Raw genomic sequence first — 13,560 nt, 5'->3', positions numbered from 1 at the left:
CACGACGCCATTCAAATGCCATGTCAGCACATCTCTGTCCCTCTCATTTTAGAGCTCTGTCTTCTCTCTCTCCTCTCCCTCTCTCTCTGCTCTTTCTCCCATGTGGCCCTTTCTCTCCCAACTTTCCCCAAATTGCAGACCAAACAGTAAGCTGATCTACATTTTCTTCCTGCTCGCAGCTCCGGATTGGTCTGCTTCTCCTGGTTGAGAGCATCGCCCAGATCATTCTCATGCCGCCGGAACAGATCTCAGCCTCGAGACTGAGAGACACCCATTCTAAGACATTCAAAGACAGGCCAACGAAAGCCATCGCGCTAGGTGCCTTGGTCACAGCCGATCGCTGGGTCCCCCAGAGTTAGGTGCCTTGGTCACTGCCGATCACTGGGTCCCCCAGAGTTAGGATTTGGGCTGGCTCGGGTTGGGGAAAGTGAGCAGACAGGTGGTCAGGGAGGGAGGTAGACGTGACGTGGATAAGAAGTTATCCTAAACTTCTAATTGTTGGCCACATATGGCGTCGTCCGAATCAGCATGAAACCATGCTAGAAAAGTGGACCTCTTTCTATCGAAAACCAACATATATGTGCAACAACTTATATGAAGCTGACTAGGATGCTATATGTTAGTTGTGTTGCATGCATTAGAAGCAAACACGATTACATGACCTTTCTTCTTATTGGGTATCCTTTGGAGATTGTTATATAGATTGAAAATGAATATGGGAATATTCAAAGCAAGTATGGTCAAGCAGGCAAGAGATATATGCAATGGGCAGCTCAGATGGCACTTGGGCTTGATACTGGCATTCCTTGGGTGATGTGCCGGCAAACTGATGCTCCGGAACAAATTGTAGGTGACCTCACAACCTTGTGATAATTTCCACTACTTCTGTTTACTATATGTAACAGAGTTCTGACTCGATACTTTTTTTGGTAGCTTGATACTTGCAATGCATTTTACTGCGATGGGTTTCAGCCAAATTCTTACAATAAGCCAAAGATATGGACTGAGGATTGGGATGGATGGTATGTGGTTTGTTCCTGGTTTCCTTCAGCCATTATTATGAACATTTAATGGCATAATCAGGTACTTTGTTGTGTGAACTGTGATAGTTGGGGGTACGGACCCGTGTGTTTAATCTACCCAAGATGAACATGGCTTTAATACAATGGGGTTAGGCAGGAGGAGAACATCATATTTTCCTCCTTTAGATGTAGTGATTAGGCAGGTCTACTAGTTCATGTTCAGACATCAACATCATTGAGGGTATGTTTGGCTTTACCCCAACCTCGCCCTACATATATTTGGCTAGGGTTTATCTTTTGCTCACTCATGAGTTGGTTGGCTAGAAAAAGAAACTAGAGTGGCCAAAGAGGCATTGGCATGATTTCTTTTTGGAAAACCATCCATACAAGGGCATACCCAGTGCTGAAAGCTCCCACACAAGGTGGGGTATGAGGAAGGGAATTTCTAGACATTATTATGCAAGGAGGCCGGTTCGAACCCAAGACCTCCAGGCCACAAGTGGAGAGACTACCACCGTGCCAGGCCCGCCCTTCCTGTGCCAGATATCTGCGAATAAAATTCCTTTTTTTTTGGCAAGTATGGTGTAAAATGTTCAAATATCATAAACAAGATTGTTGGGTGGTGATTAACATTACATTTTTCACCTTATTGGAAGCTCTTGAATTTTTTGTTGCTCCATGCATTACACCTTCTGTTTTGTACGCAGAGTATACTGCATCAGTGCAGAAATATGTTTTATGATTTTGCTCCATTTATAATCCTTATATCGCAGGAATTTTCCAGCCACCCCTTTTCGGGAACAAAATCATAAACATATTGCTGCCTAATGCAGTATACTCCCTCCATACAAAATGTAAGGTGTAATTTGATTTGCCAAGGCAAGGCTTTGACCAACACTTGATTAACATGCGGTACGAGCAGTCGTAACTACTAACAAATACGAATCTAGTGATATCAATTTTGTGTCGCATAAAACATTTTTTTTTTCTCGAACATGGACCCAAGTGCATATCATTTTGTATTTTGGGGAAACATCAAGCTGTCGCCAAATGAAGGGGAGACTTGGTGCAGCGGTAAAGCTGTTGCCTTGTGACCATGAGGTCAAGGGTCCGAGTCCCGGAAACAGCCTCTTGCAGAAATGTAAGGAAAGGCTGCGTACAAAAGACCCAAGTGGTCGGACCCTTCCCCGGACCTGCGCAAGCGGGAGCTACGTGCACCGGGCTGCCCTTCTTTTTATCAAGATGTCGGCAAAATGTACAAGTCCAACTGCAAACAGAAAACCGAACTGCACAAACAAATAAACAAAAGGCAGGAGAGATCTGTGGAACACTTTTTCAAGAACAACAAATATGGAACACGGAAGATAAATAAGCACAGCTGCAGGGCTAAATTGTACAGGTGTGCTGCTGTTCCAACATGCCTGGTCAGGCGGCCTGGTATTAGGGAAATTTTTCGAGAAAATGCAAAAGGATCTTTGCTTTTCATTGCATTGAAAAGATGAGAGAGAGTACATGCCTCCTAGGAGGTTATAGTTACAGAGTCCCAGCGCCCGATCAGTGGACATCCCAGGAGGCGGGCAAGACAACCCTCAGCCCTTGTGTCCCAGCTTGTGCCCAACATTTGGCCTCGTCTTTAATCCTATCGACTAATGCATCTATCGAGGGTCTTGCATTGTCGAAGACGCATTCGTTCCTCTGTTTCCAGATCATCCAGGGGACGAGCATTGTGTAGATTGCAGAGCTTTGTGTAGTGTAGGAGGGGTCTGTGCCTTCGCACACAGCCACCAGTCCAGCATGGTAAGTTTGTTGGCTGGTGGTTGGGCAGGTATGCGTGCCCAGTCCAGGATGATGTGCCAAGTCTGCTTAGCGAATGGACACGCCAGGAGCAGGTGTTGGATGGTCTCCGGGTCTTGATCGCAAAGGAGACACCTGGGGTGGTGCTGGACGGCGTCGCGGTCGTTAAGCAGACTTGGCACATCATCCTGGACTAGGCGCATACCTGCCCAACCACCAGCCAACGAACTTACCATGCTGGACTGGTGGCTGCGTGCGAAGGCACAGACCCCTCCTACACTACGCAAAGCTCTGCAATCTATCACAATGCTCGTCCCCTGGATGATCTGGAAACAGAGGAAAGAATGCGTCCGCAAGACCCTCGATAGAATAGCAACTTGTATTCCCAGGTGGCCATAGGCCAGCATATATACACGTACAAGTGTGGTACAATATGGAGAAAGTCCCTTATACAATGGGGAAAATACAAAGGCTACATGGCTATGTACATTTAACTCTTGACAGTGTGCACACAAACTACCTATTAAAAAAGAAACAGTTCGCGAAACTTTGTCTGAACAAATCAAAATACGACTTACATTTTGGGACAGAGGGAGTATTTTTTTTCCTGTATGCATGTGCATGATCGATCTTTCTTCCATGTATTTGTTTAGCTTTAAAGCCAAAAATTTAGAAGTCTGCTGAGTTCTATGGTTTTGCTGTAGTAGCAAACCGAATGTGTAACCATATGCACATGGATAAATAATGTTTGCCAAATGAATGATGTACCTAAACCCAATATGACTACCCTTCTGTTATATTTCTTCAAGAATTACTAATTGAACGACCTGCTAGTTTTGATGTTCTATTGAAGATATATTCTTGTTCTCTTGAAAAATGTGACCTGATGTATTGCGCAGGTATGCCAACTGGGGTGGACCATTGCCTCATAGGCCTGCCAAAGACAGTGCTTTTGCTGTTGCTCGTTTCTACCAACGTGGCGGAAGTTTACAGAATTATTATATGGTAAGATGTTCCTCGATAAGAGAAATAAAAAGGGAGATTGTAAAAGAATCACTATCTCCAACAGCAAATTCAAATATCTACTTTATATGCACTTTGATCTGGCTGGGGAATCTGAATATGTTTGCGCCCCAGGCTCTTAGTCTGTCTCATATCACTGGCATATGCATATGATTCCAAGATACGTTTGAATGGAGCCCTAGCTTCAGTCCTTTGAGCTGTCACATGTTGATGTATATATTAGTGGTGTGTATATACCCCACTATATAAGGGGTATCTTGCTTATTTCCCTACTTGTATCTCTATATATACATGTCCTTGGCCTTGGAGTAATACAAGTTGTTATTTTCCTAACATGGCATCAAAGCCCCAGGTTTAGAGTTTCTCTCTCTCCACCGCACGTGCAACTCATAGTGTCGCCACACACAGATCGTTTTTCTCTTATCTTGGTATCATCTCTACTTTGATTTTCTATCGTCTTCCTGATCGTATTTGTGCCCTAGTTCCCCTGTCGCCCATCCTGATCCCAATTTTATCATCAATTCCATCTGCACTTGGTCGATTCCCATCACCCATCACAACACATTCTCTGGTGTCCAACGTGGCATGCCATCTTACCCCCGCACGCCGCCCCCATTGTACTCAACCCTGCAGGTGGTCCCCACTCGTCGTCCTAGTTCTTCTCGAGCCACTTCTTATCGTGTCGTCCTAGTTCTTTTCGAGCCACTTCTTATCGTGACGCTGTGTTCATCCGGAATGACAACATGCGATGGCAGAGGAGCTTGTTGCTCTTGAGCGCACTGGCGTGGAATCCACCACCGGGTGGTCCGCCTCCAACCTGACAGTCGTGCCTGGTTTGAGTGCTTCTCCTCAGTAGCCACTCGTGCGAGGTTTGAGTGCCTGACCTCAGTGAGCAGTTTCTTTGGTCTAATCTTGGTCCTCTTGGCTACTTTCTTGGGAATGAGGTTTCTTCTACCCAGATGGCTTCTTTACCTTCCAAGAAGTACATTTAGGATCTTCTTGCTCGTGCTGCTCTTACCAATGAGCGTACTATTGAAGACTCAGATGGAGCTCAATGTCCACCTTCAAGCTTTTGATGATGATCCTCTTTCTAATCGGACGCGGAATCACCATCTTGTTGTGAGTCTTGTCAATCTAGCTTTCGCTTGTCCAGATATTTCCTATCGATTTCATGTTCAGAGTCAGTTTGCCTCTTCTCCCTCTCAAGTTCGTTGGAATCACCTCCTTCAGGTTCTGCGATATCTTCATGGAACTATCTCTCACGGTCTTCGTTTCCATGCTCCAATTCCCTACAGCTTCAGGCATATTCTATGCTACTTGGGCTAGTGATCCTTTGGATTGCCGGTCGATTTCTTCTTATTGTGGCTTTCTTGGTGGTTCTCTCATTGCCTAGAAGACGAAGAAAAGACTGCAGTTTCTCGTTTAAGTGCATAGGCTAAGTTGTAAGCTACAACTTTTTTGATACAAGAGGTGACTTGTTTACGGTGGTTATTTGAAGATTTTAGTGTTTCTGTCACTACATGACTCCTCTTTTGCCTGACAATACATGTGCTATCAGCATTACTCGAGACCTGCAGTACAATGAGCTCTGTTCATTACAACTTACAGGTCTCATTTTTCTAAAGTTTCATAAGGCGAAGTTCAGAGCATATTTCAAGTTTCAAAACAGATGTTTCAAGCAGTGTAGTGATCCTTGGTTCACATTCCCTTAGATGTTTGACAAATATTTATTCCAGCTTGATATCATAAGTTACATTGCATAGCCTTTTACTGGGTTGACTTAATTCTGGTACTTCTAGTAAAATGTCAGACAATTGTTCATTTGTAGTGTGAAAATGTTTTACCATGAATATGATGGTTCTAAATATTTTGCTTGCAGTATTTTGGTGGAACAAATTTTGCCCGAACAGCTGGTGGTCCACTTCAGATAACAAGTTATGATTATGATGCTCCAGTTAACGAGTATGGTATGTGAGTTTCTTTGTAAGTGCAAAGACTTCAGAACTATAAAGATTTAATGTGTTTTTTTGTTTTAACATATAAGAGGACTTGCTAGTGACCGATACCCTGAGCTAGCTCTTTGCGTCTTAGGCTGCATGACCTGCCGACCAGTGTTTTGTTGTATGCGGACAACCTCGTCATCGTCTGCCACCCGAATAGGATGGAGTTACTTATTGCTTGCAGCTTGCTCGCATAATTCGAGCACACATTAGGGTTGTGTATCAACTTCGTGAAGTGCTTGGTGTTACCTATCACTGTTTCAAGGGGGAGGCCCTCGAGGCAGCTGTTGGCATACGCGGCAGGTGTACCACTAGATATGGAGTCCTGTTTGCGTAAGTAAAGTCAGTGTAACACGTTGATGTAGAGTAGTTGTATTACCGTGTCCTCGTGGATCCTTCCAACAATCCGTCCAAGTGTTGTAGTTGCAATGCCTACAAGATATGCATACGTGTGGGATTAGCAACCGGCTGGTGCTTGGGTGGGGATGTGCTAGCAACTCGGAACTGTTGAAGTGTATATGTGGATTCCTAGCCCTTTCCATCAGTTTGGACTTTTGGTTGCGTTGGCTAGTGCATGAAGCTTAACATGGTATCGAGTCCAAGGTCTTGAGTTCAAGTCCTGGCTTTCGCAATTTATCCAAAAATTGTTGTCCCCCCCTTTGTGTCCACGTATAGGCCTCTTGAGCCATACCTCTGAGTCTATCCACATGTTGACTTCCCGCGTCTCATGTGAGAGGGGGTGTTGAAGTGTATATGTGGATTGCCTAGCCCTTTCCATTAGTTCTGACTTTTGGTTGCGCTGGCTAGTGCATGAAGCTTAATAGGAACAACAGTCAACGATGTTGACTTCCCGCGTCTCATGTGAGAGGGGGTGTTGAAGTGTATATGTGGATTGCCTAGCCCTTTCCATTAGTTCTGACTTTTGGTTGCGTTGGCTAGTACATGAAGCTCAACAGGAACAACAGTCAAGGAGGCGGAGCCGCCATAGGGTTTCTGAAACCCTTGGGCAAGAGTGGAGGTGCGTGACGTGGCAGCTGTCAGGGTGTGCACGCCTCCCCATGCCCTTCTTTTATAAGGGGCGACCCTCTCTAGGGTTTGGGGCACCCTCCCTAATGGTCTAGGCCCAATCAACTCACTTTTCTTCCTTCGGGTCAAATCCGTTTTCAACTTCGGACCATTACTTGTGTGACCCTTTAGGTTCATGCACGTTTGGTTCCGACATGACATGAGTACCCCTACCCGGTCACTAGTTGGTATTGGCCCCTAGCAAGACATGCCAACTCCTAAACACACATAAAGACCGTATCGGATCACAACGTTGCATATGTTAAGCTTCATGCACTAGCCAACGCAACCAGAAGTCTGAACTGATGGAAAGGGATAGGCAATCCACATATACACTTCAACACCCCTTCTCATGCGTGACGCGAACTTCACGTACTAGCCAACGCAACCAAAAGTTTGAACTGATGGAAAAGGTTAGGCAATCCACATATACACTTCAGCGACGTACATGCCACTCCTTTCGCCTCACGATATTGGTCAAGCTCAAGTTCAACCTCTCTTTCTTGATCATGTGATTCGGAATCCTTTACTAGGTTAACTCTTCAACCATAAGTGGCACCTCCATGCATTTTTGGATCTGATCACTCAAGGGGCCCAAGGAAGTGACCGTCGGGATAACTTTTTAACATTCGTGGTAGACCTCGAGGCATCTCCAAACCTTCACACACGTCAGGATAATCAACGGATTTGGATCCGCACCAGTGACTCCTCTTGCCTATGAGTCTCCAACCTCCAAGAGTAACAAGAACGATGTGGGAAGCTTGGAACTTGCTCAAATCACAAAAGTGATTGGTCAAGAGAGGGGGAAGCTTGGATCTTGGCTAGGGTTATCTCCTCTCTCAAATTCCTCACAAATCTCTTAAGGAAAATAAGGATTGGGGTTGGGAGAGCATGGGGAGTGTTCTTCTCAGATCTGGAATGTTTGGAATGAAGTGGTTGACCTTAGGGTTAGCTCATCAGGAAAACATGACACGTGCGGAGAAGAACTCACATCAGGGGACGGCGAAGCGGTAGGGGAAGACGAGGCATTAAAAGAAGACCCATCATGAAAGGTCGATCCATCAGAATAATCTGCAACTCGTGGACGACGAATGTAGTGGAGAGGATAGTGGGGACAATACGAGAAGGAGCCTCGGCAGTGGTAATAGCTAATAAGTGTGTCAGGATTAAGTCTGTAAAGAAATAGACTCGATAGAGGAGGCTGAAGGAGAAGATGGAGGTGGATAGAAAGGATGAGACTCATCATAGGTCATATCCTGAGAAATTCGCATTCGATGACTGACAGGATCCCAACGCCGATAGCCCTTGTGCTCAACACTATATCCTAAGAAGACACAATCAAATGATGGAGCAGTCCATTTAGTTCATTCATGACGGACGAGAACAACATAGCGAACACAACTAAATGGCCGAGGCGCAGAGTAGCCGGGAGAAAGACCACATAGACTTTAGATAGACACTTTAGAGGAATGCCACACCGCAGAGCAGAAGGTTGAATTTTGATGAGATAGGTCGAAGTAGAAATCACCTAAGCCCAAAAGTGAGGTGAAAGAGAGGTGGGGATCATCAACACACAAGCTGTCTGAAGAAGGCGATGATGCTTGGGCTCAGCAACACCATTCTGAGAATGTGCACTGAGACAAGAGAAGTGAGCATGTGTACTCTGCTCAGCAAGAAATCCTCGCAGCGAACATGAGATATCTCACTAGTAGAAGCTACACGAAAGACACGAATAGGAGTAGAGGACTCCGTATGAACCATAGTGACAAGTTGCTTAAAGATAGATAAGACCTTACTGCGAGAAGACATAAAATTTGTTTGAGTGGCGAGAAAAATCATCTATAAAAATAATATAATAGCAATGACCTCCTTTTAAAATGAAGGGAGCTGGACTCCAGTCATCTGAATGAACAATGTCAAAAGGAAGACACGAACTCACTATGAGGATAAGCAACTGAATTTGGTTACCAAGCTTACAACCCTCACAATCTAAAGATACATCTCCGGAGATAAACCCTAGAAAATCATGATGATCTAAAGACGAGAGTTGCACAGATGACCAAGACGATGATGCCGTTACTGAGAATAGACGGTAGACAAGGTAACGGGATAGAGAGACTGGCAACAATGGCAGCAGAGGGACCGTGACACCACTCGAGCTCTCAAAGGGCTCGTGACTCACAACGCCGGAGCCAGCCCCTACTAGAGCCCCTGGGTGACGGTCCTGAACACAACAACCAGAGTGAGTAAGCTGGCCAGCTGAAAAGAGCTGCATGGTAAGCCAAGGAACATGACCAACAGAGGAAACATGAAAATATGAGGTGCTAAGCGTGCCATGACTAGCAACGGGGAGATAAGTACCATCAGCAATAGGAACATGAATAGAAGTATATAGATCTGATCTATTGACAGGGCAGAAGAATCATAGATCATATGAATAGATGCTCCAGAATCAAGAATCTACATAGATGTACTTGACTGTATAGAAGGTGGTCTCTTAGTTCTAGAAGAGTCAGTTGCATTATTTTTTTGGGGAAAACGCAAAGGACTTGCGTTTCATTGCATTGGAAAGATAGAGAGTTATTTACAATCCTCCTAAGAGTCAAAGTTCATGCCGGAGCAGAAGAAACTAGTGTACATCCCAGGTGGTGGGTAGGATGACCCGTAAGCCACGAGCACCAGCTCGTGCCCATTGCTCGGCCTCGTCCTTGATCCTAGAGACCAGGACTGGGACAAGAGGTTGGGCATTGTCGAATATGCATTCGTTGCGCTGCTTCCAAATCATCCACGGCGTCAGGAGGGCAATGGAGGCGAGACCCTTGCGCATTGGTGTAGGCGTGTTTTGCTTGGCGTGGAGCCACCAGTCCATGAGAGTCTCCTCCTGATTTGGCCCTGCGATTGTCATCCTTAGCCAAGCTAGCATCTCATGCCAGGTTTGCTTGGCGAAAGCGCACTCCAGGAGCAGGTGTCGCATCGTCTCTGGCGCCTGGTCGCATAGCGGGCACCGGGGCTGGTGCTGGAGGCCACGACGGACAAGGCGGTCAGCAGTCCAGCACCTATCAAGGTTGGCTAGCCAGTGGAAAAATTTGACACGTGGCGGCGCCCAGCTTTTCCAGATGAGCTTTCAGGAGAAGCAAGTCTTGGAAAGTGGCAAGGTAGCAGGAGCGTGCTGTATAGGTGCCAGAGGTAGTCCACTTCCAGACAAGCTGGTCGGGGGCATCCGAGAGTAAGAAGTGCTCAATCGCCTGCCAGACTTGCACATATTGGCCAATCTCGTTGATCCCGATAGTCCTTTGTATGTCGCTCGCCCAGCTGTTGCCCTGTATACCTTGAGCGACGGTTCGAGTCTTGCGGCGGCGCTTGGGGACGCAGTTGTACAGGGCTGGGGCCATTTGACTGATGGACTGCCCATTTATCCAGCGGTCCTCCCAGAAAAGAGCAGTCTGGCCATTTCCAATGGTCATAGTGGTGGAGGCAAAGAAGAGTGCTCTCTCCTCGGCAGAGAATTGCAGGTCCAGGCCATGCCACGCACGCTCATGATTAGTGCGGGAGTACCAGAGCCATCGTAGTCTCGGGGCGAGGCCAGCGCGCTCGAGGTCCTGGACTCCGAGTCCACCAAGCGAGCTGGGCCGGCAGATGCGTCGCCAGTTGACATGACAGTGACCCCCGTTAGCTGCGGCGCGACCGGCCCAAAGAAAGCCACGCTGGATCTTCTCAATTTGGCGCAGAGTCTTTTTTGGTGGTGCAAAGGCGAGGAGCTGGTGTACTGGAATGGCTCCCAGAACAGATTTGACAAGTGTGAGGCACCCAGGCTTGGTCATCAGATCAGCCTTCCAGGTAGGGAGCCGTCCAGCGATCCCATCAACTAGCGGCTGCAGCTGGGCAGCGGTGGGCCGCCGTATCGTGAGGGGGATCCCGAGGTAGGTGATCGGTAGCTCAGCAATGGGGCAGCCGAGGTGTACAAGCACGTCCGTGGCCTCATCCATGTCACAGTGCAACAGCGAGGCGGAGCTCTTAGTGTAGTTCACATGCAGGCCAGAGGCATGGCCAAAGAGCTCCAGAATCTCCCGCACAGCCACGATGTCGCTCGACGTACAGTGGCAGAAGAGCACCACGTCGTCCGCGTATAGGGATACTGCTGGGATCGAGCGCCTAGGGTGCAGCTGGGCCATAATGCCGAGGTCGATCGCGCGCTTGATGAGCCTTCCCAAGGTGTCGACGGCGAGGACGAACAGCTGTGGGGACATTGGGTCCCCCTGGCGGAGTCCCTGTAGGTGCCAAATAGGCGGGCCTGGCTCACCATTCATCAGGACACGCGTGCTCGCCGAAGAGAGGAGGATAGCGATCCACTCCAAGAATCTGTTTCCGAATCCATGTTGGCGTAGTACCTCAAAAAGGAAGGGCCAGGCCAGGGAATCAAAGGCGCGTGTGAGGTCCAGTTTGAGCAGCACTCGCGGGGCACCCAGCTGGTGTAGTAGTCGAGCTGATTGTTTGACTAGGATGAAGTTGTCATGTAAACTTCTGCCGGTGATGAATGCGTTTTGGCACGGGCTGACAAGGCGATCCAGCTTAGGGCCGAGGCGCGAGGAAAGGACTTTGGCGAAGATCTTGGCCACCAGGTGTATGAGGCTGATGGGCCGGTAGTCGTGTCAGTTGTATTATGGATTGCAAGGCCCAAGGGGCATATACATATTACACAAGACTTGGGGTGCAAGGAAAGGAAACTTAGCCTAATAGGACTCTGACCTAATATTAATACTCCTTAACAAGTTGAACCTATAGAAGCCACAAACGGATTATGGTGAACTTTTACAATTTTAGCATTTCTTCATTCAAATTGTGTCATATGGTAGCATGTGGGTGCCTTATTATAACGTGGTAAATGTGTATATCATCAAGTGACTTAAGAGTAGGCATCTAAGTTATATCTTAGTCTTTGCATGTATAAAACATCAGAGTTACTATTCAGAATGCATGGTATTATTATTTTCAGGTTTCTTAAGGCAGCCTAAGTGGGGACATCTGAAAGATCTACACACAGCTATCAAACTTTGTGAACCAGCTCTCATTGCAGTGGATGGCTCGCCTCAATATGTAAAGTTAGGATCAATGCAAGAGGTTTGTTGCCGATTTTCTTGCTTTTGATTTCATAAGCTATGTATATGTTGAAGTATATGGGGATTGCCCAACCTTCTTCATGAGTTCGGACTTTTGGTTTTACTGTGCATGAAACTTGATAGGGTATCAGAACCAAGAGGTCTTGGTTCAAGTCTTGGCGTTCGCAGTTTTGAATAGAAAATTGTTGTCCCTCTTTCTGTCCATGTTTAGGACTTTTTGAGACATACATGAGCAGGGCTAGTGGAGTATGTGTGGATTGCCCAACCTTCTCCATGAGTTCGGGCTTTTGGTTCTACTGGTTAGTGCATGCAAATAGTCTAAACCTTCTAATATATGGTTATAGGAACGTGTAACCTATTGTCCCTCTACTTGTCATGTGGGGCATCCCCTATAGGCGCAGGAGGCCGACATGAGTGGCAACAATGTCACCAGATTCATGCAGTAGTCGCTAAATGAAAAGATTAGTTGTATCCTCTTAGTTTTGCAGGATTTATTCCCTGTAGATTGTTTACATGTCTAGTTAGTAATATTCCACGTTTTGGATTAGGCCTCTTAAGTCCTGTAACGTTGGCTATATAATGCTTACCTCTAGTCTCCTATCAATCGAGCAATAAATCAATCTACTATCCCCCCATGTTACCTCTTCCCCTGCCTATGATGTGCGACAACCCCTCTCCTACTAGCGTCGCGCCAGAGAGGTCTAGGGGTTCGGCCTCTTACTTGCCGTAACTACCCTCTCTGCCTCTGGCCTCGTGGAAATACAATTGCATATTTCCTCACAATTATTACCCAAAAATTATTTTATAATTAGAAGCTAACAGTCTCACTTCTAGGTAATACTCCGACTGGGAGTTTTGTTTTGTATGCGATGGTTTCTATGTACAATTTAGGTTGTGAATGTTAACATTTGAGCTAATTGCAATATCAACATGGCGTGTGGGAACACTACCCCATGAACTTGGAATATGCAATGGACTAATCCATCAACTTGGCTTTCGGGTTCACTTTGGTCCGAACTGAGGCCCGCCAGGCTAATCATGCCTACATGGCATGCCATGTCTGGCTACTCACACACATTCCATGCTTGTGAGGACTTCGAATCTTCGGACGCATCGTACTTTTTTCGATTAGGACTCCCAATTTTTGGCAATCCTTACCAGTGCCTCCATTCTGTTCTTCTTGTCAAGCTATCCACAGCTACTGAGGAGGCGGTGAACTGCGGCAATGGTGTGGAGGATTTGGATGCCAGCGACTTTAAGAGTGCCAGAGATGGAACCATGACGTCAATGACCCAGCAGCACAAACCAAATTACGACAGCATTGAGCTGTCGAAGTCCTATATGGATCGTGTGTGGAGACTTAACCAAAAAGCTCACGGAATACCCCCAAATAATCCTAAATTGATTAATGGTTAACTTTTTACCTGCAAATGGAAGCCGTAATAGGCCGTTCATCATCCCCATCTCTGGCGGTATGCCATCCATATATTGCACGACCTCCCAGCTCATCCCCCCACACACCCCCCCCCCCCACGGACG

At 46.7% G+C, this 13,560-nt stretch overlaps 1 protein-coding gene across 1 annotated transcript; it reads left to right on the top strand.

Annotated features, from left to right (window-relative positions):
- The first annotated feature begins 668 nt into the window (after nucleotides 1-668).
- Nucleotides 669-12,064, top strand: LOC125532043 (beta-galactosidase 15-like). Its single transcript, XM_048696221.1, has 5 exons — nucleotides 669-846; nucleotides 934-1,022; nucleotides 3,716-3,821; nucleotides 5,719-5,806; nucleotides 11,898-12,064. Exons 1-5 carry the CDS (start codon nucleotides 760-762, stop codon nucleotides 12,047-12,049), a joined length of 522 nt encoding a protein of 173 aa, XP_048552178.1. The 5' UTR covers nucleotides 669-759; the 3' UTR covers nucleotides 12,050-12,064.
- Nucleotides 12,065-13,560: the final 1,496 nt, after the last annotated feature.

This window comes from Triticum urartu, unplaced genomic scaffold, assembly GCF_003073215.2.
Source record: "Triticum urartu cultivar G1812 unplaced genomic scaffold, Tu2.1 TuUngrouped_contig_8895, whole genome shotgun sequence".
Classification (NCBI taxonomy): domain Eukaryota; kingdom Viridiplantae; phylum Streptophyta; class Magnoliopsida; order Poales; family Poaceae; genus Triticum; species Triticum urartu.
Note: the sequence above shows the minus strand (reverse complement) of the source record. Positions and strands in the feature narration are given on the sequence as shown.